This window comes from Pseudophryne corroboree, chromosome 7, assembly GCF_028390025.1.
Source record: "Pseudophryne corroboree isolate aPseCor3 chromosome 7, aPseCor3.hap2, whole genome shotgun sequence".
In the NCBI taxonomy this organism is placed as follows: Eukaryota; Metazoa; Chordata; class Amphibia; order Anura; family Myobatrachidae; genus Pseudophryne; species Pseudophryne corroboree.
Window position 1 is genome coordinate 374,235,969 of NC_086450.1, and position 23,029 is coordinate 374,258,997.

The 23,029-nt window shown below is 45.3% G+C and overlaps 1 protein-coding gene across 4 annotated transcripts in view; it reads right to left on the minus strand.

Moving 5' to 3' along the window:
* Window positions 1–23,029, minus strand: part of PRKAR1B (protein kinase cAMP-dependent type I regulatory subunit beta) — a 428,398-nt gene that overhangs the window by 84,098 nt on the left and 321,271 nt on the right. For all 4 annotated transcript variants that reach the window (XM_063934515.1, XM_063934516.1, XM_063934517.1 and 1 more), the window contains 2 exons: window positions 15,904–16,062; window positions 79–139 (listed from right to left, as the gene is read on the minus strand). In XM_063934515.1, the coding sequence (XP_063790585.1) occupies window positions 79–139; window positions 15,904–16,062 (220 nt within the window). The remainder of the gene's footprint in view (window positions 1–78; window positions 140–15,903; window positions 16,063–23,029) is intronic.

The following is a 23,029-nucleotide window of genomic DNA, read 5'->3' on the forward strand; positions in this document are numbered from 1 at the left end:
TATGGTAACCGAGCACCCTGTGTTCCCAGAGCCTGCAAGTCATTCATGTAGCCTGTAATGCTGGTGAGGACTACTGACCCAAAATGGAGACTTTGCTCAGGAACTCTTCGTACATCTTCCGCTTCCTCAGCGTGCTGCCCTGTGATCAGGAAAACAGGAGACATGGCTTTACATCTTATACTTGTACACATTGCTTAGGGTGTTCTGCTACAGTCACACCCAACAACATATACAGTAAGCTTGGAAACAATGCTTACTAAACCGGAGAGGGCAAACAAGAGCACTGCTACTCATTGAAAATTCCGAAGTCATATTTTTGCAAACAGTATGAATGATCCTAAATACATTCCCAACAACACAAAAGAAACCATTTATTGTACAGTAAACCAAGCAGATTTAATTTGGACTATAAGTGGTGGAGATACTGTCCACTGTCGCCTGGATATAGGAGGCAAGTGACCCGGCTATAAATAGGGCAGGAATGCTTTTAGATTTTAAGAGGCTTAGTACAACTGACTCTCTGTGGACCCCTCCTTACTAACCCTTCGGGGCAGGAAAGATGTCAGTGTCACTCTGTAGTTTTACAAATAATTAGCTGGGAAGGTGAAACTACTAGAATGAAAACAATGCAAACATCCATTAAATAATGAATACAAACCAAAATAACTGAAGTAGTAATAAAAATCATATAACAGTATTGTAGAATAATAAATTATGCGTAAAATGAAAATAATGTGTCTGTAATATTTTATAATACAAAACATCACATTTGAAAACAGATGACTGAAAACAGTGGCTAGAAGATGTATTCAGGGCCATCTTAATGTACAGGCACACTGGGCAGCTGCCCGCAATTCCAGGGGCCTTGGAGCAAGGATAGGCAGTAGTCACACAATCAGAGCAGCCAGGCAGCAATCTCTACCTGCCTCAAAGACTGCAGCCAGACAGTGAATGGCTGGCAGCATGCTAATTGGTGGTTGTCTGGAGCTATCTACCAATCAGAGTGCTGGCAACCATTCACTGTATGGAAGCATTTAGAAAGATGATGCAGGACCACAGGAAAGGCATGTTATGATTTGTCTTTAACTGGTTCCCGTGAATGGGTGGCTAGGGGCCCCAGTGCCTTGTCTTGCCCAGGGCCTACAATGCTGTTAAGACTGCCATGGATGTATTAAGACAAAAATAAGTACAGCATTGTTCGGGTGTGTCAAAGTGTCTGGGTTAAGCTCAAAGAATGGCTATCTAGAGTAGTAGGTTAGATGTAAAGCATGAGCACAGCCTCCCATCTGCTGATGCATACTTTAGCACCTCTGTAAATGTTTCCATGCTGTTTTGTAAACTAATGTATTTGGTGGGTACAAAGGTGTAGCTACAATAGGTGCAGGGGATGCGGCTGCTATGGGGCCCGGACCATCTCTGGGGCCCAGCCCTTCCCCTGCATCTAGTTGCTGAGCCACACCTGCTCACCCGGCTGGCTCCGCTTCTTCTGTGTCCTAACTAATGCTGGGAGGAGATGTGGCTGAGTCTGTAGGGACATCCCTGGACCATGGCCACACCTCCTCCCAGCGTCTGTTAGGAGAAAGACTAGACGGAGCCAGCCCAGAGAGCAGATGTGGCACACTACTAACAGGTAGAGAAGGAGCAACGGGGCCACAATGGTGAGTGCCCATACACTGTGGGTAGTCCACTAGAGCGGGGCCTTACAGTTATTGGGGGGGGGGGGAGGAGCGGGGGCTGCCTCTGAGTAGTCAGTCGAGGAAGGGGTTGCAAAGACAATTTGCTATGGGGCCCCGATTGGCATAGCTACGTCCCTGGGTGGGAATTCAGGCACATGACATCATCAAGCTGGATTATGAGCTGCACTAGGCCACTTGCTCTTCATTAATGAGACCCACTGGGCTAAATTTACTAAGCTGACCTTTTGGTGTCATTTAGAAACCCCCGGAAACCAGAAGTTTTGCCCTTAGTAAATTGGTGGATAGCAAAACTCTGCTTAGTAAAATTTAGCCATTAGTGTTAATTTAGACAGATCACACACAACTACACACAATTACTTTTGTTATATATAAATAGAAGAACATTTACTGTGGCAGTAAGTTTGTTACAGGGCTGATACAAAGAGAACATATAAAATGATGCGGAGCTATGAAACATTACAGAACTGACATGTGTGAATCCTTTTACATGTAACAGAAATGTAACAAAAAGAGCAAAAATGCTTTTTACATTTATACATTTTTAATACAGTAATCTCAGGCTTCTCTGTGATTTGTAGTGTTTCATATGGTAGTGTCTTAAACCAAAATCGGCAAAAATTAGTATTGTTTTCTCCATTATTCATTAACTATAGAAATAACACCACTGACTGGATTTTGCATAATCTGGTTTCCTTCCACAATCCAAAAACATAGTGGTATGTTACTGGGTTCCCAACAAAAATGAACTGTAGTGTGTACATGTGATAATGAATATAGATTGCAAGTTCCGCTAAGGCAGGGACCGATGTGAATGGACAAATATTCTCTGTAAAGCCCTGCAGAACATATGTACTATACAGTGGCAGATCTTCTCCCCAGCCCATTACAGCTGCTTGCGGTATAGCAGCAACCGGCAGCTGGGCTGGGGAGAGTCCTGGGAGACTGCTACCACTGAGCAGCTGCAGACTCCACCCTCTCCCTGCCCGTTGTGCCTCTGTGCTGCTAGCAATAGTGGGTCGGGAACATGTGACAGTGTTACGGAACAGGAGGGGCGTTGCCCTGATGACTCCTCCCTGGCTCTATAATCATACATTACTAGGAAAGTCCAGGAACAGAGCATTTTCTCCCTCATGGAGAGGGTCAGGTAGGCAAGTATGTACATAACAGCTGATAATAATTTTGCAGAATTTAGTGCAGCATATATGGCAAAGTCTTCATTGGTTTCCTCCCACACTCCGAACATATATTAGTGGCTAAACTAGATTCTGAAAAAATGAACACTATTGTGTTTGTGTACTTGTGTGTTAGGTTCGTGAGATTATAAATCCTGTAAAGCACTTTATAAATTAGTTTTGATATACAAATAATAATACAAAAATAAATAATAATAATAATAATAATAATAATAATAATAATAATAAAGTACTTTTTTTTTTAATTGTGTTCTCTTACCTCAAAAGATGGGGTCCTGACATTTTTTTTAGAAGAAACAATGGTGTGTAAGAGTGGGAACCCAACAAAAGCACACTAATTGGCAAAACCATGTGCACTGCAGGTGGGGCAGATGTAACATGTGCAGAGAGATTTAGATTTGGGTGGATTATATTGTTTCGGTGCAGGGTAAATACTGGCTGCTTTATTTTTACACTGCAATTTAGATTTCAGTTTGAACACACCCTACCCAAATCTAACTTCTCTCTGCACGTTATATCTGCCCCACCTGCAGTGCACATGGTATTTCCCATTAGTGTGCTGTTTTGGTTTGCTAATAACTTTAAATAAGGCCCAAAGTACTATACTATGGAAGGCAGGACACTAAAAAAAATAAGATTTTACTCACCGGTAAATCTATTTCTAGTAGTCCGTAGTGGATGCTGGGAACTCCGTAAGGACCATGGGGAATAGACGGGCTCCGCAGGAGACAGGGCACTCTATAAGAAAGATTTGGTACTATCTGGTGTGCACTGGCTCCTCCCTCTATGCCCCTCCTCCAGACCTCAGTTAGGATACTGTGCCCGGAAGAGCTGACACAATAAGGAAGGATTTTGAATCCCGGGTAAGACTCATACCAGCCACATTAATCACACCGTATAACTCGTGATACTATACCCAGTTAACAGTATGAAATATAACTGAGCCTCTCAACAGATGGCTCAACAATAACCCTTTAGTTAGGCAATAACTATATACAAGTATTGCAGACAATCCGCACTTGGGATGGGCGCCCAGCATCCACTACGGACTACGAGAAATAGATTTACCGGTGAGTAAAATCTTATTTTCTCTGACGTCCTAGTGGATGCTGGGAACTCCGTAAGGACCATGGGGATTATACCAAAGCTCCCAAACGGGCGGGAGAGTGCGGATGACTCTGCAGCACCGAATGAGAGAACTCAAGGTCCTCCTTAGCCAGGGTATCAAATTTGTAGAATTTTGCAAACGTGTTTGCCCCTGACCAAGTAGCAGCTCGGCAAAGTTGTAAAGCCGAGACCCCCTCGGGCAGCCGCCCAAGATGAGCCCACCTTCCTTGTGGAAGGGGCTTTTACAGATTTAGGATGCGGCAATCCAGCCGCAGAATGCACCAGCTGAATTGTGCTACAAATCCAGCGAGCAATAGTCTGCTTAGAAGCAGGAGCACCTATTTTGTTGGGTGCATACAGGATAAAAAGCGAGTCAGTTTTCCTGACTCCCGCCGTCCTGGAAACATAAATTTTCAAGGCCCTGACTACGTCCAGTAACTTGGAATCTTCCAAGTCCCTAGTAGCCGCAGGCACTACAATAGGTTGGTTCAAGTGAAAAGCTGATACCACCTTAGGGAGAAACTGGGGACGAGTCCTCAATTCTGCCCTATCCATATGGAAAATCAGATAAGGGCTTTTACATGACAAAGCCGCCAATTCTGACACCCGCCTGGCCGAAGCCAAGGCCAATAACATGACCACTTTCCACGTGAGATATTTCAAATCCACAGTCTTAAGTGGCTCAAACCAATGTGATTTCAGGAAACTCAACACCACATTGAGATCCCAAGGTGCCACAGGAGGCACAAAAGGGGGCTGAATATGAAGCACTCCCTTTACAAAAGTCTGAACTTCAGGCAGTGAAGCCAGTTCTTTCTGGAAGAAAATCGACAGAGCCGAAATCTGGACCTTAATGGAACCCAATTTTATGCCCATAGTCACTCCCGACTGTAGGAAGTGCAGAAAACGACCCAGCTGAAATTCCTCTGTAGGGGCCTTCCTGGCCTCACACCACGCAACATATTTCCGCCAAATACGGTGATAATGGTTTGCGGTTACTTCTTTCCTGGCTTTTATCAGCGTAGGAATGACTTCCTCCGGAATGCCCTTTTCCTTTAGGATCCGGAATTCAACCGCCATGCCGTCAAACGCAGCCGCGGTAAGTCTTGGAACAGACAGGGCCCCTGCTGTAGCAGATCCTGTCTGAGCGGTAGAGGCCATGGGTCCTCTGATATCATTTCTTGAAGTTCTGGGTACCAAGCTCTTCTTGGCCAATCCGGAACCACGAGTATCGTTCTTACTCCTCGCCTTCTTATTATTCTCAGTACCTTTGGTATGAGAGGCAGAGGAGGGAACACATAAACCGACTGGTACACCCACGGTGTCACTAGAGCGTCCACAGCTATCGCCTGAGGGTCCCTTGACCTGGCGCAATATCTCTTTAGCTTTTTGTTGAGGCGGGACGCCATCATGTCCACCTGTGGCCTTTCCCAACGGTTTACCAACAATTGGAAGACTTCTGGATGAAGTCCCCACTCTCCCGGGTGTAGGTCGTGTCTGCTGAGGAAGTCTGCTTCCCAGTTGTCCACTCCCGGAATGAACACTGCTGACAGTGCTAGTACGTGATTTTCCGCCCATCGGAGAATCCTTGTGGCTTCTGCCATCGCCATCCTGCTTCTTGTGCCGCCCTGTCGGTTTACATGGGCGACTGCCGTGATGTTGTCTGATTGGATCAGTACCGGCTGGTTTTGAAGCAGGGGCCTTGCCTGACTTAGGGCATTGTAAATGGCCCTCAGTTCCAGAATATTTATGTGTAGGGACGACTCCTGACTTGACCAAAGTCCATGGAAATTTCTTCCCTGTGTGACTGCCCCCCAGCCTCGAAGGCTGGCATCCGTGGTCACCAGGACCCAGTCCTGTATGCCGAATCTGCGGCCCTCTAGAAGATGAGCACTCTGCAGCCACCACAGTAGAGACACCCTGGTCCTTGGAGACAGGGTTATCAGTCGATGCATCTGAAGATGCGATCCCGACCACTTGTCCAAGAGGTCCCACTGGAAGGTCCTTACATGGAACCTGCTGAATGGAATTGCTTCGTATGAAGCCACCATTTTTCCCAGGACTCGTGATGCACCGATACCCATTTTGGTTTCAGGAGGTCTCTGACTAGAGATGACAGCTCCTTGGCTTTCTCCTGCGGGAGAAACACTTTTTTCTGTTCTGTGTCCAGAATCATCCCCAGGAACAGTAGGCGTGTGGAAGGAACCAGCTGCGACTTTGGAATGTTTAGAATCCAGCCATGCTGTTGTAGCACTTCCCGAGATAGTGCTACTCCGACCAGCAACTGCTCCTTGGACCTCGCCTTTATTAGGAGATCGTCCAAGTACGGGATAATTAAAACTCCCTTTTTTCGAAGGAGTATCATCATTTCTGCCATTACCTTGGTAAACACCCTCGGTGCCGTGGACAGTCCAAACGGCCGTGTCTGGAATTGGTAATGGCAATCCTGTACCGCAAATCTGAGGTACTCCTGGTGAGGAAGGTAAATGGGGACATGCAGGTAAGCATCCTTGATGTCCAGGGATACCATGTAATCCCCCTCGACCAGGCTTGCAATAACCGCCCTGAGCGATTCCATCTTGAACTTGAATCTTTTTATGTATGTGTTCAAGGATTTCAAATTTAAAATGGGTCTCACCGAACCGTCCAGTTTCGGTACCACAAACAGTGTGGAATAGTAACCCCGTCCTTGTTGAAGTAGGGGTACCTTGACTATCACCTGCTGGGAATACAGCTTGTGAATTGCCTCTAGCACAGCCTCCCTGCCCGAGGGAGTTGTCGGTAAGGCCGATTTGAGGAAACGGCGGGGGGGGAGACGCCTCGAATTCCAGCTTGTACCCCTGAGATACTACTTGAAGGATCCAGGGATCCACCCGTGAGCGAACCCACTGATCGCTGAAATTTTTGAGGCGGCCCCCCACCGTACCTGGCTCCGCCTGTGGAGCCCCACCGTCATGCGTCGGATTTGGAAGAAGCGGGGGAGGACTTTTGTTCCTGGGAACCTGCTGTTTGTTGCAGCTTTTTCCCCCTTCCTCTGCCTCTAGACAGAAAGGACCCGCCTTTTCCCCGCCTGTTTTTCTGGGGTCGAAAGGACTGTACCTGATAATACGGCGCTTTCTTAGGCTGTGAGGGGACATGGGGCAAAAATGCTGACTTCCCAGCTGTTGCTGTGGAAACAAGGTCTGAGAGACCATCCCCGAATAACTCCTCACCCTTATAAGGCAAAACTTCCATGTGCCTTTTTGAATCTGCATCCCCTGTCCACTGCCGAGTCCATAAACCTCTCCTAGCAGAAATGGACAATGCACTTATTCTAGATGCCAGCCGGCAGATCTCCCTCTGTGCATCTCTCATGTATAAGACTGAGTCTTTTATATGCTCTACAGTTAGCAATATAGTGTCCCTGTCTAGGGTGTCAATATTTTCCGACAGGGAATCTGACCAAGCAGCAGCAGCACTGCACATCCACGCTGAAGCAATAGCTGGTCTCAGTATAACACCAGTGTGTGTATATATAGACTTCAGGATAGCCTCCTGCTTTCTATCAGCAGGTTCCTTTAGGGCGGCCGTATCCGGAGACGGTAGTGCCAACTTTTTTGACAAACGTGTGAGCGCTTTATCCACCCTAGGGGGAGTTTCCCAACGTGACCTATCCTCTGGCGAGAAAGGGAACGCCATTAGTAATTTTTTTTAAATCACCAATTTTTTATCGTGGAAAGCCCACGCTTCTTCACACACTTCATTTAATTCTTCAGATGGGGGAAAAACTATTGGTAGTTTTTTCTCCCCAAACATAATACCCTTTTTTGAGGTACCTGGGTTTATATCAGAAATGTGTAATACCTCTTTCATTTCCTCAATCATGCAACGAATGGCCCTAGTGGACATTAAATTTGACTCATCGTCGTCGACACTGGTATCAGTATCCGTGTCGACATCTGTGTCTGCCATCTGAGGTAGTGGGCGCTTCAGAGCCCCTGATGGCCTTTGAGTTGTCTGGGCAGGCACGAGCTGAGAAGCAGGCTGTCCCGCGTTTGGCATGTCGTCAAATTTTTTATGTAAGGAGTCGACACTTGCACGTAATTCCTTCCATAAGTCCATCCACTCCGGTGTCTGCCCCGCAGGGGGTGACATCACATTTACAGGCATCTGCTCTGCCTCCACATAAGCCTCCACATCAAACATGTCGACACAGCCGTACCGACACACCGCACACACACAGGGAATGCTCTTAAAGGAGACAGGACCCCACAAAAGCCCTTTGGGGAGACAGAGAGAGAGTATGCCAGCACACACCAGAGCGCTATATAATGCAGGGACTAACTGAATTATGTCCCCTTATAGCTGCTATAAGTTATACTGCGCCTAAATTTAGTGCCCCCCCTCTCTTTTTTACCCTTTCTGTAGTGTAGATTGCAGGGGAGAGCCAGGGAGCTTCCTTCCAGCGGAACTGTGAGGGAGAAATGGCGCCAGTGTGCTGAGGGAGATGGCTCCGCCCCTTTTTCGGCTGACTTTTCTCACGCTTTTTTATGGAATCTGGCAGGGGTAATTACCACATATATAGCCTCTGGGGCTATATATTGTGGTTATTTTGCCAGCCAAGGTGCTTTTATTGCTGCTCAGAGCGCCCCCCCCCCAGCGCCCTGCACCCTCAGTGACCGGAGTGTGAAGTGTGCATGAGGAGCAATGGCGCATAGCTGCAGTGCTGTGCGCTACCTTGGTGAAGACTGAAGTCTTCTGCCGCCGATTTTCCGGACCATCTTCATGCTTCTGGCTCTGTAAGGGGGACGGCGGCGCGGCTCCGGGAACGAACACCAAGGACGGGTCCTGCGGTCGATCCCTCTGGAGCTAATGGTGTCCAGTAGCCTAAGAAGCCCAAGCTAGCTGCAAGCAGGTAGGTTCGCTTCTTCTCCCCTTAGTCCCTCGTTGCAGTGAGCCTGTTGCCAGCAGGTCTCACTGTAAAATAAAAAACGTAACATATACTTTCTTTCTAGGGGCTCAGGAGAGCCCCTAGTGTGCATCCAGCTCGGCCGGGCACAGAAATCTAACTGAGGTCTGGAGGAGGGGCATAGAGGGAGGAGCCAGTGCACACCAGATAGTACCAAATCTTTCTTATAGAGTGCCCAGTCTCCTGCGGAGCCCGTCTATTCCCCATGGTCCTTATGGAGTTCCCAGCATCCACTAGGACGTCAGAGAAAGATATTTTAGGATGTAAAACTCATATTGGCATCAACAAATAAATCTTCAGCCAACAGTAGCAGGTTTTCTTCAGGCTATAAAATAGGTTCCACGAGTGTCCAGCTGACTAAGGTAAACATGTCATACTGTGCAGCGCCCACAGTGTTAACATGTACGCTCTGAAAGGATGCTGTGTAAAGAACTTAATATGGCTGCGGCCTGCGATCCTGGTCACTGAAGACTAGTCATATGGCTCAGCGGGAAAAGTATCTCTGAAACAGAGATTGTGAGGTTAGATTATCTTCAAAGCTCTGCGGTGTTTAGGAATAAACTCTTCAGAAATTATGCCAAGCCAAAATACCTTCCAAGTATCCAACTTTTCCTGCCAAGTGTCAGTGAATATATACCTAGAGAAGGGGACTCGTCCCTCCACCTCGCCCTGGACAGGCATACGTTCCGTCCATTCAGAAATAGGAACTTGTCCAAGTTAACCCTTTGTTACCAGGTCTTCCGGCTTCATTTTTTTAAATATATTTTTCTCTTCTTAAATGTTCTTTATTTTTTTGTATCCCACTTTATTAGCAATGAAGAAATGAAAGTACATTGCCCTCTCTCTGTATGGTGTAAACTGGATACAACTCAGTGTATGAACATAAATGACAACATAAGCATATTACCATCATGTCAGTGATATAGTCTAGGTTGATTTGATTTGAGTTTACATACATGAATGTGTCAGTAAGAACTGGATGTAAATGCTATAGCTGGATACACAAACATCAATCTGGTTGCCCGACTCAAGTGTATATGTTTTTTGGGGGGGATTTTTTTTGTCACTCTATGGTAAATCATCTCTATGGTAAATCGTGTGTATGGTAAATCATCTCTATGGTAAATCATATGTACGGTGCATCATCATTATGGTAAATCATCTGCAGGGTGATTCTCCAGAAAGTGAACATAAAGTCCTGTGCATCACATGCTTTTAATTTTTATTTCCTTTTAAACAGGTCTGTTAAGAAATTGTTCTTATATGAAAACTTATTTGCTTAGTAGTGATGCCTTACCCTATAACTTAAGACCCACTAAAATCTTAGTATTTTGGAGAAGTACGTCATTTGAATTTGTGTAGCTGTCACGGAGAATCGCCCTGTATGGTAAATCATCTGTATGGTAAATCATCTCTATGGTAAATCAATCATCTCTTTCATATCTTTAAAAAAAAAAAGATCACCATCTCCGAAAGCTTTAGCTGGCTAGTAATCTGATGTGGAAACCATTTTAAGTTAGTGATTAATTGGGTACTTAAATTGTTCCTAGATGTTCTGAACATTCAACAATCGGGGAAAACCAAATTTCTGGCATTTTTAAGTATCCAGAAAGTTAAACAAGACTTGATAATCGGGGTCATTCCGAGTTGTTCGCTCGTTATTTTTTTCTCGCAACGGAGCGATTAGTCGCTAATGCGCATGCACAATGTCCGCAGTGCGACTGCGCCAAGTAAATTTGCTATGCAGTTAGGAATTTTACTCACGGCATTACGAGGTTTCTTCTTCGTTCTGGTGATCGTAATGTGATTGACAGGAAGTGGGTGTTTCTGGGCGGAAACAGGCCGTTTTATGGGAGTGTGTGAAAAAACGCTACCGTTTCTGGGGAAAAAACGCGGGAGTGGCTGGAGAAACGGAGGAGTGTCTGGGCGAACGCTGGGTGTGTTTGTGACGTCAAACCAGGAACGACAAGCACTGAACTGATCGCAGATGCCGAGTAAGTGTGGAGCTACTCAGAAACTGCTAAGAAGTGTCTATTCGCAATTCTGCTAATCTTTCGTTCGCAATTTTAATAAGCTAAGATTCACTCCCAGTAGGGGGCGGCTTAGCATGTGCAAAGCTGCTAAAAGCAGCTTGCGAGCGAACAACTCGGAATGACCCCCAATGATTGCATTAGGGCTATCCAATTGACTGCCCTCAAAAAGTTTTGTATACTGTAGGTGCCTACAAACCAGATTCATTTGTGGTCACATCACATTTGTAGTAAGGTTAGTGTGTATACAGTCCATAACAACACGCAACAGCGCTGATCTAGAAGTGATATGTGGATTTGGAGTGCAATGATTTTGTTATTTCTTAGTGCACAATTCTTTACAATTAGTACACTATGTCCAATAGTCATTTGCAAGAGCAGTACGGAGAATTGTGGTGCTAATTGTTAGTGGTGTTCTATTTATGTTTTGATTACTGTAATATAATGTTCTGTTTACTGTCCTACTGTTGCCGTATATGTACTGTGCTGCATGCCACTTGTGGCACCTTATAGATAAAGTGTAATAATAATAATAATAATAATAATACCACCCATAGGGCCAAATGCAATAGCCTAAGAACTGTATGACGGTGGGTGATTCCCGCAAGATACTCACTAGAATTAAAGACGCAATGAGTTTAAACCTGGTTGGTTTTGCCTCTAACCTAATTGTTACTTTACATCTAATCACTAGGTCATCGTAATTGCGCTGGCTAACTCAAACTACATTTGGTCGATAGACTTTTAGAAGCTGCTACATTCCACTGAAATAGCAAATACATGATTTATACTTTAATAGCGTTTTAATGGTGCAAGAAATCTAATAAACAGTTTAAATCAATGAATGTCATTTCACTGTGCGCCAGCTGGTGTTCTGCTGCCTTGCCCCAGTAGCAGCAACCAGCACCTAGAATGGTAAATGGATTAGAAAGGTGGGGGAGGAGGGGCTGCCTATTCTGGCAGTCCCAGGCCCCACAATTTCTGATGCCTATACATTACATTTATGGTACAGAAAGTTTATTTCAAGTTAAAACAAGAAAGTTACTACTCATAGGGCCTGATTCATGTTTGTACTGTAAGTAAAGCAAAAAAACAAGCAACTGGACAAACCATGTTGCACTGCAGTTGGGGCAGATGTAACGCGCAGAGAGCTAGATTTGGGTGGGGTGTGTTCAAACTGACTCTAAACTGCTGTTACAAGCTGCTTGCGGCGCGTCTGTGTTACCACTCCAGCAGCTAGATTCCTGCATGTATCTTTGTGTTCAGCCTCAGCTGCTGTATAATTAGTAGTTTGTCTGTGTGTGTCTAGCTGTCCAGCTGCATTGTATCTCCTCATCAGGAAGCTTTGTTTCTTTGGCTGTTCTGATTGGGAGGGTCTCCCTTTATTACCCAGCTTGCCCTTTACCTGAGGCCGGTTATAGGTTCCTATTCCTGTTTGTACCTGGTTCCGTTCCCTGTCCTATGGTGGTATCTTGAACCTGTGCAGTTAGTGCTATTATATTACTTGTGATACCCAGTCCTGTTTGAATCCTGTGTACCCTGTCCTGACAGAATCCTGAGTACATTTCCTTTGTCACCTGAGCTCCTGACTGTGTATGTGAGACCTTTTCTCGAAGTCCATTCCGACAAGCTCCAGTTCCAGCCTTACCTTGCCTTGCCTGGAATCCAGGGGACTCCTGCAGCTAAGTTATCTTGTTATCTGTACCTTGCTTTGCTCTGCCAAGTTCCTTAAGGGACTCACAGCTAAGTTATTTATTGCTTGTACTTGGTTGCTTATACCACCCAATGCATTGTTGAATTCATATACAGTTCATACTTAGTTGCTAATACCACCCTGTGCATTGTTGCATTCACATACAGTTTGTGTTTAGTTGCTAATACCATCTTGTGCATTGTTGCACTCACATACATTCTGTTACTTATCCCAGCCTATGAATTGGTCAGCTAAATCAAGTTTGAATCCAGTGAGCTTCTCTCTGCACTTGTATTTTACTCTTGCCTAGCCTCCTATAGTCGCTTTGTCCATCCATAAATCCTGGGGGCAACTGAGTACGGGGTGGGCCTAATTCACCCTGGAAAGGCAGCTGCTAAAGGTGAAGCCTAGCATTGCAGGAGGCTAAAAGACTGCTGGACAAGTGTAATCATGTGAGCACCACCTTATACCACCTGGTGGCCTCCGTAACAATTGCAGAGTAAAAATAAAGCTATCTAACATTTGTGGGCTACTGTACATGCAAAAGCAGCCAGTATTTAACCTGCACAGAAACAATATAAATGTATTTGCTCCCCTTGCATTACAACATGGTCTGTTCCAAACACAAAGTTACTTGCATTTTGCTTTACTTACAAACATGAATCAGGCACATATTCAGTTGTTGATTGGGAACGAACTATAATGAACCATAAAATGAGTCCGCACATGAATAACTGGCAGTGCTCTAGATCTCAGAGACTCTGCTCCTTCATGTTTAATACATCCCCAGAGCTGTGTGCTAAGAGATAAGCTTCATATCGGCTGAATCCCAGACTCAAACGGTCATTTTCTGTACATGTGCAAATATGCAGGAATAGGAACGAATGTCACATGCAGTTTCTCTCTATATGTTAAGCACGTCATGAATTAACCATCATGTCAACTTCATGATTAGCTTCAGTGTCAAAATATGTGATTATTGTACTCCATGTGACCTCCAGCCACCTGTGTAACCACACTTTGCATTGGAAGGCAAGGCCAGCGAATGGAGATATGTTTTTGGGAGTAAATTAAGAGTGTAAAAACACTGCTAATCAGTGCTGAGAGAGCCGAGGCCGTATGTACTGTGTACAGTGCTGTAATTGAACCTAAAATGAGGCCATGAAAAGATTTGCTCGGTGACAGCAGCTAGGGAAGCTGGGTATCTCATTACAGGTGAGCCTGCATGGTAGGCTGATGAATGGCTCCTTCTGTCCTGGTTGAAGAAGAGGCTAACAGCAGCGGTAGATGGGTCTGACAAGTGACTGCCCACTTGTTTGCTATGGGTTTAATGCAGAAATCTTGTGACATATTTCAACCGCTATTTGTAGCTCCAGAGCATGCTAGCAAGACTCACGGCTCCGAAAGAACTCAAGCATTTCAGGATTCCTCTCGCTTCTGCTGATAATCCTGATCTGATCTGCTGTGCCAGCCACAAGTCTTCAGGACTGGAGGGCTATTTATAATGCAAATCATTAAGCATATAACATTCATGTGCGCTTACAACATTGTGATCCTGCTAAGTGATGCAGATCTTGATTTCTTTCCCTGTAACATGTGCCATGTACATGACGCTTTATATTAAGACATAATTTATATAAAAACTATTTTTTTAAAAACCCAGATTATTTAAAGAAAGCAATTCTTTTGCATTACTGGATCATCATTTATATGTGAGTGTACACATCACTTAATCCCTTTCCCTTTCCATCAAGGAGACTCATGAATGACAACTTAGACCATTCCGGAATCACGGACACTCTGATTAGGTAATGTTGACTATAAGAGATAAGAAGTCAAATAAAACAGGAGTCAGTAAAATGGATAGTTAGCCTTTTTGGCTGGGATGATGAGTTAAAGTTAGTTTACATGTTACTGTACATCAATTATTAAGGAACTCTCCACGCTGCAACTGTATTGTTTATCACCAGCTTCCCTTAGCTTTGTGGAGTCATACACAATCTTTGAGCTAATGCAATTCAATATTATTAACCGCAGCCAAGAGCTTCCCAGTCGTTTAATGCCATATGCAAGAGCTGGTAACTAGGGAGGCCCACCCCGGGATCGGCGGAATCCTGGGATTTTGTCCCAAAATTGCAGGGATTTCAATCCCTGGATTGGAGCCTGTAATCCCGGGATTTCGGGATTACTTTTCGCATGCACATTTATGTTTTTATGCTGAGCAGCGCTGAGCACCAGCAAAACTCGGCTCAGACGCTACACAGCAGTGCGCAGCGCCACATCACAGGTCACGCCACGCCAGTCCACTCCTTCAGCCACGTCCTCCCGCCCACATAAACTACGAAGGTCTGCAGCACAGCAGTGCCCAGCTGATCGGCCGCGTGGTGTGGCATCTGGCGTGTCAACACCAAGTATCCTGGGAATCCTGAGATTGATAAAATGGCCCAGGATTGGCCTTCCTACTGTAACTGCACTAAGTTCTACACCTTCCCATCTTTTTCGGAAGTTTACTCACACAAATGATCTTTCTTTCAGTTCTATTACACTTCTGTCAGTGGCCAAGTAGCTTTAAACATTTTACTTTACAAGAGATAGAACTTTCACCTGAAAATATCAGCATACTAGTGTATAACAAACTACAGGCCCAAATGTAACAGCCTGCAACTTGCAGGTACCAACACCATTTTGGTGATTTAGCTGCTAGATTTAAAGCGGCAATAATTTAAATGACAAAACCTGGTTTTAGCCTTTTATATTATTGCTACTCTAAATTTAGCCTTAATCTCCAAAATCTTGCTGGTTTATATAACTTACAGGTATTACATTTGGGCCATAATGTGTTCACTTCCATGTTCAAAGAGACTGCTTATTATTAAATAACAGATCTGATGCTAGAAAAGAAATACAGTAGTACTATAAAAAAAGGTTCATATGATGTGTTGGCATAGGGGTTGCAAACGGGTGTAGTATGTTATGCAGCGGGAGCCCGGCCGCTGGCAAACTGAAGACCACCAGTTGCAAACAGTCAATCTCACAATCAGTCAGGAGAGACAGAAGTAACAGGTGAAACTGGAACATGATTGGTTGGGTTGCCCGTGTCACATGACAATGATGTTCAAATGTGTGCAGTAACATATAATTGTTACAAAAAGGTGAAGTATCAATTTAACCAGCTTCAGGTCTACTTATTTTAGCGTCCACACTAACACACTAGATCAGCAATAATGCAACTCACCATTAGGATGCGTCTGTAGCTGTCCCGATCTATGCCCCATAACTTGAGGTCTGTCTTTGCTTTGACAGTAGCAGCTCTTGGGGTACCATAGATCAATGCAAGCTCTCCAAAGCTACCACCTTCTCCAATGCTGGTTACCCACTCTCCATTCACATAGACCTAGACAAAAGAGATGGATGAAAGGGTTAACTAGCAGGAAATTATTTGCTTTTAGCTGATGTCCTTGGTTATCTCTAAACCTATTAATAATCTTTTTTTCTAAGGAGCTGAGGAATAGAATAGATGCTCAAACAATAGCCTAATAGTTTGCTCACTTGGTCAGAAAAGCTTGACAACCTACTTTGAGGATCGGGTTTCGGGACATGCTGTTATAGTACAATGGTTGCATTTAACCCTGGGAATTTTTAGCTCCTGTGGCTTACTGGGCCCAGGTCATTTTCTTTTTAGAGTCGGACACTCACAGAATCGACAAGCAGAACTGTCACAACTCTGACCTTTTATTACACCTGTCAAACCTGAAAGCAGGTAGACGTGTTGATAACCGTAATGAGGGCAGAAGGGGAAACGCAACCCTGTGAATTGGAGAGGAAAGACTAAGGTGGCCTTTGATGGGACTTGTTCTTTGTTCCATCAAGTCCATTTCTTTCCCCTAAACCGATTAGCTTCCAAATACTTTGCCTTCCAGTCTTATTTTTTTCTCTCAAAAATAACCCATCTCCTGGGAAAACCTCTTGAGAAATAAGCTGTCATCGGGATTATTTGTAAAGGAAGACCCAAAAGTTTTCATCAGTAACCAGCTAGCAGTTCTACCCGTTCTTCGCACGGGAGTTTCTGATTTTCACGGTTGTAAATATAAATGAGTGTTAAAAAATTGTTAACTCTATAGAGATGTAAAGTTGAGACCTCTTAATGTAAGTAAATATTAATCCATGGTTCTTGCGTTACCCGAGGAGTAGATAGATAGATAGATAGATACTGTATTACTATTCTGTTTATTAATACTCTTTTTGGGTTTTTTACTCTGACAAATAGGATTGAAATCACATGTCAGGGCCTCCGGGTAACCTAGGCACAAATGCAGCAACCCTGGCAACTGAAGCATTGAAGTACTGCTGCCATTAGGTTAACTCCTTAATAATATTACATCAGAGCACAGAGGTCACCCCGAACACCCCCTCCCTCTGCCGACCCTCCCACCTCTCGGCCACAAGGGACTACCTGCTGCTGTGTCCCGCCACAACCCATACCCGGCTCAGTGACAGGGAGAAGCCCTCGCCTCTGGTATCTCCAGCATGTTGGTTGTCTCTGGCATTCCCTGTCACACAGGCCGGGTGTCAATTGGCTGCTAATGCAGGTCAGATTCAGACTCTTCCTGTTATGCAGGACGCGAGACTCCGCCTCACTCCAGGCCCCAACGCCCCACTCTCTCTGCTGGAGACCTTGGGTGACCAGGGAGACAGAAAAGGCCTCTCATCCTCCAGCCCCCAGCCCTATCCGCTGTCAGTGAGAGTGGTGTTCCCAGCAACCAGCAGTGCAGAGGGGTGAGGAGGCTTGTGGGAGTGGGGGTGGGGCGGTGGTGGTGCAGAGAGAAAATCACCAGCAGAGGGGTAAGGACGGCGTGAGAGGTTCACCTGTAGAGGTTTCAGGAGGCCTGGCAGGTGTGATAAGGTCACCAGCAGGTGGGTGAAGAGGCCAGGAAAGGAGTGATACGGTGACTAAAAGTTAGGGCTTATGACCTACTAATAATTTTAAAATGGGGGGGGGCTCACCAAATAACTGCCTTGCCGTGGGTGAGAAAAATTCTAGTTGATGGGGGCTAAACTTGGACTGAGACGGCATTGAGTGTGTCACTATTCATCACTGGGACCCCGAAAACTATGGATTTTTACATGTCACCCACTTCCCACCCCCACCCCTAGGGTATTTTTTTCCAGAGTGTAAGTCATATGTGCACCAAGTTTGGTGTAAATTGCTCCAGGCATTTCAGAGTTATGATGAAACATACATACACACATTCATCCATATATATATATATATATATATATATATATATATATATAATTCTGCTGCAAGTTTTACATGGCGAAACTGTCTGCACAGCAAAGGACACCATGGGGTATACTTACTAAAGTTTCTAAAAAATTAAAAGTGATGTTGCCCATAGTAACCAATCAGACTATTATTTTCCAGGATGCCATTGAGAAATGACAGACAGTATTTGATAGGTTGCTATGGTCAACATCACCACTGTTCATTTTTAGAAGCTATAGTAAATTTCCCCCCATGTCTGTGTCTTGGCAGGCCGGTACTACAAGCTGGATCTAAATTTATGAATTTATGTGGCTACACACATTGGGATAGATATGACCATTCAGCAGTCAGGCTCACATTTTTAGATTTTTTTCTATTTTTATTATAATTTTTGTCAAATGAGTCATATGTTCTCTATGGCTACCAGTACCAGCTGACCTGATTGTACCAGCTGTGTATATTGTATGAAGTATTCTCAGCCCTTTTCCTGCAGGCTGAGGTTAGTGGGATGCTTTAACATGATTTACCTTATACATGAGGGAAGGTCACGTGTTAATAAGTAGCAGATCTGACCTGGACACACAACACCTGGAAGTTTGTATGCTGTGGTCTTAGAGAGTCAGCTCCGCTCCCTCTAACAGACCCTACTGCCATGCTAGCTTTCAATTTGGCTTCAATCTGCAGCATTTGTATTTCCATGAAGGGGGCCTAAAGGATTTTAGCTCTGGAAGTCTCGTACAGTGCTGGCAGCCAAATTGCATTATACATCTCCATAAGTCTGGTTATAAATAGACTAAGAAAGCATGCAGTTAACTTGGCTATCTCCTCTATATAATGGCAGGCAGTGCATTGCTACCTTATTAAGCATACCCTTACATTCTGATCTACAGCCTTTACAATGCGATGAGAATCAGCTCTGATCGGACCACCAGTTAGTGACTTATTCTAGGTAAATTTAGAGCTCTCTCTAGGGGAGATGTACTAAATCTTGGAGAAAGATAAAGTGGTGAGAGTTAAAGTACAAGCCAATCAACTGCCATGTTACAGACTGGGTTTGAAAAATGACAGGAGCTGATTGGTTGGTATTTTCATCTCTCTCCACGTTATCTCTCTCCAAGGCTACCTTCTCTTCAGTTTGACCGATACTACAGAGAAGTCACAATGATCTTTTTAGCAAATGAAACAAGGACTTTTTTTTATTTTCAATAATCTGACACTACACATGTGAAAGTGGTGTTTGGAGGCTAGATGTAACCATTTCTCTCCTAATGTGTGGTCTTTGTTTACAAACAGTGTTGGGAGCCTTTTTGTTGTATGAACCAATGAGGAAGCAATGTCCATAGTGAACATGCTGCTTTGGGAAGCCCTTCAAGTTCCCACCTCCATTTATAATTAAATTTAATACGTACCAATAATTCCTTTTCTCGTAGTCCGTAGTGTATACTGGGGATGTGTACTTTAGTACCACGGGGTATAGATCGGGTCCACTGGAGCCTGGCCCTTTAAAAACCTTTAGTGTGTGTATGTGTGTGCTGGCTCCTCCCCTCTATGCCCCACCTACCAGACTCAGTCTAGGAAACTGTGTCCGAGGAGACGGACATAGCACGAGAGAAGAAAACAGGTACAACAGCACTAACCAGAACAGAGGATAGCAACACAAACCTAACCAAGATTTGCAAAGCTATCCCAAGAACAAAATGGGACCGCAACGGTGGGTCAACCAAACACTTACTCAGGTAAGTAGGAATCGAAGCACTGAGGCGGGCGCCCAGTATCCACGACGGACTACGAGAAAAGGAATTACAGGTAGGTATTAAATTCCTATTTTCTCTTATGTCCTAGTGGATACTGGGGATCTGTACTTTAGTACCATGGGGAAGTCCCAAAGCTCCCAAACGGGTGAGAGAATGCTGAGACCCCTGTAACACTGCCTGAATCAAACTGAAGGTCATCCTTGGCCAACCGATAGAACTTAACAAAAGTGTTCGAACAAGACCAAGTAGCAGCTTGGCAGCCGCCCAGGAAGCGCCCACAGATCTCGTCGAGTTGGCCTGAATAGACGCTGGCAAGGGCAGAACTGCCAAAGTATAGGCTTGTTGAATGGTCAACCTGAGCCAACGAGCAATTGATTGCTTAGAAGCTGGACGACCAATTTTGGTGGCATCATAAAGGACAAACAGCGAATCAGATTTCCGATGATGAGCAGTGTGGTTGACATAAACCTTCAGAGCCCTCACCACATCCAAGGACTCTGGGCCAATGGAAGGGTCAGACAACACTGGAACTACAATGGGTTGATTCACATGAAAAGCTGAAACCACTTTTGGCAAAAACTTAGGTCGGGTCCTGAGTTCCGCCCTGTTTTCATGACGCCAATGCTAATAACATCACTGTCTTCCAGGTAAGAAATTTCAACTCCACCCTATGTAAGGGTTCAAACCAGTCCGATTGAAGAAAGGATAGAACTACATTGAGATCCCACGGAGCCGTGGGAGGTTCGAAGGGTGGTTTTATATGAAGAACTCCTTTTGGGAAAGTTTGCACTTCCGGCAACATGGCAAGTTGTTTGTGAAAGAAATAGAGAACGCCGAAATCTGTACTTTGATGAAGCCTAAATGTAGGCCCATATCCACTCCAGCTGCAGGAAAAGTAGAAAACGACCAATTCCATATTCCACGGAAGAAACCTTTTCTACTTTCACACCAGGAAACATAATTTTCCAGATATGATGATAATGTTTAGACGTTACCACCTTCCTGACCTGGACCATGGTGGAAATAACCCGGGAGGGAAGACCTTTTTTTAGCTAGAATCTCCCTCTCAACTTCCAAGCCGTCAAACGTAGCCACTGTAAGTCTGGATAGACGAACTGACCTTGCTGAAGAAGATCCCTTTGAAGCGGCAGAGGCCAGGGATCCTCCAGGGCCATGGTTAGGAGGTCAGAGTACCACGCCCGTCGAGGCCAATCCGGGGCAATTAGAATTACTTGAATGCTTTCCCTTCTTAGTCTTTTTAGAACCCTTGGGATTAGTGGTAGAGGAGGGAACAGGTACACAAACTGGTACGTTCATGGTGTCATCAGCGCATCCACTGCTACAGCTTGCGGATCCCTCGTTCTGGAACAGTAACAGCATCTTGTTGAGACGAGAAGCCATCTGATCTATCTGCGGACAGCCCCACCGGTGAATTAACTGTTGAAACACCTGGGGATGTAGGCCTCATTCCCCCGGATGGAGGTTGTGTCTGCTTCCCAGTTGTCCACTCCTGGAATGAATATGGCTGAGATGGCCCTTGCGTTGGCCTCCGCCCAGACGAGTATTCTTCACACTTCTCGCATCGCCGCTCTGCTTTTTGTTCCCCCTTGTCGATTTATGTACGCCACCGCCGTGGTGTTGTCCGATTGAACCTGGATCGCCTGATCCTTCAGGAGATGGGAAGCTTGCAGAAAAGCATTGTAAACTGCCCTGAGTTCCAGGATGTTTATTGACAGAGCAGATTCCTGAACTGATGATATCCGCTGGAACTGGGCCCCTTGGGTCACAGCCCCCCAACCCCGGAGGCTGGCGTCTGTTGTCAGAATCCATGAGTGGATATTGAAATTCCTGCCTTCTACCAGGTGAAGAACTTGTAGCCACCATAACAGAAAAATCCGGGCTTTTGTAGATAAGGTCACTTCCTGATGCATGTGAAGGTGAGACCCTGACCATTTGTCCAGCAGATCCAGCTGAAAAGGCCGGGCATGAAATCTGCCATATTGGATTGCCTCGTAAACAGCAACCATCCTGCCCAGCAAGCGTATGCAAAGATGTATGGATACCTTGCGAGGACGGAGCAGTGAGCGGACCATGGCCTGGATAGCCAGGGCCTTGTCCAACGGAAGAAACACCTTTAGAGACACCGTATCCAGTATCATTCCCAGGAACTGAAGACGTCGGGTCGGTTCCAGGTGAATTTCTGGAAATTTAGGATCCACCCATGAACCGTAAGCAGACGAGTCATCAGATCGATGCTGTGCAATAAACGCTCCCTGGACATAGCCTTTATCAGGAGATCGTCCAAGTAGGGGACTATGTTGACTCCCATCATGCGCAGTTGCAGCATCCTTTCTGCCATGACTTTGGTGAAGACCCTCTGAGCTGTGAACAGGCCAAAGGGCAAAGCCTGAAACAGGAAATGGTCGTCCAAGATGGCGAACCTGAGGTAACCCTGATTAGGAGGGCCACATGGGAATGTGTAGGTAAGCATCCTTGACATCTAGGGATACGAGGAATTCCCACTCCTCCAGACCGGACACCAGTGCCCGCAGGGATTCCATCTTGAATTTGAACACCCTCAGATACGGGTTTAGAGACTTCAGGTTCAAGATGGGTAGCACCAAACCATCTGGTTTTGGAACGACAAAAAGACAGGAGTAAAAACCCCTGTTGTATAACGGAGGAGGTACTGGAACCACCACCCCTGTCCGCAAAAGTATTTGAATAGCCTCTTGCAAGGTAACTTTTGCTGCGGGTAAAACTGGCAAGCCCGATTTGAAAAATCTGTGAGGAGGAAGTGCTTGAAATTCCAGCTGGTAACCCTGGGAAATGAGGTCCCTCACCCAAGGATCCCAGAAGGCGAGCACCCACCTGAAAGTCGCCTTGCCACTGAGGCCAACCATCACGCGGAAGGCTTAGCGGCAGGGGATACGGTGGTCTGGTCCAGGGCGGCAGCAGCTGCAGGTTTACGGGACTTACCACAAGATCCTCTGGGAGCAGTGGAGACCCCCAGGCCCCTGCCTCTGAACTTTGCCACACGAAAGGACTACAAAGAGGGTCCTGTGTAAGAAAGGTCTAGCAGCTGGCGCAGCCGACGGCAGATAGGTAGACTTATCCGCCGTTGCCTGGGAGATCCATTTATTTAATTTGTCACCAAACAAGGCTTCATGAAGATTTTCTACACCCTTTTTGAAATCAGCATCCGCTAACCATTGACGCAACCACAGAGCTCTGCGTGCCGAAACAGCCATAGCAGTAGTGTGGCCATTTAGCTTACACAATTCTTTTATAGCCCACTCATAAAATTTGCAGCATCCTGTATATGTTGCAGCAGAGTAATG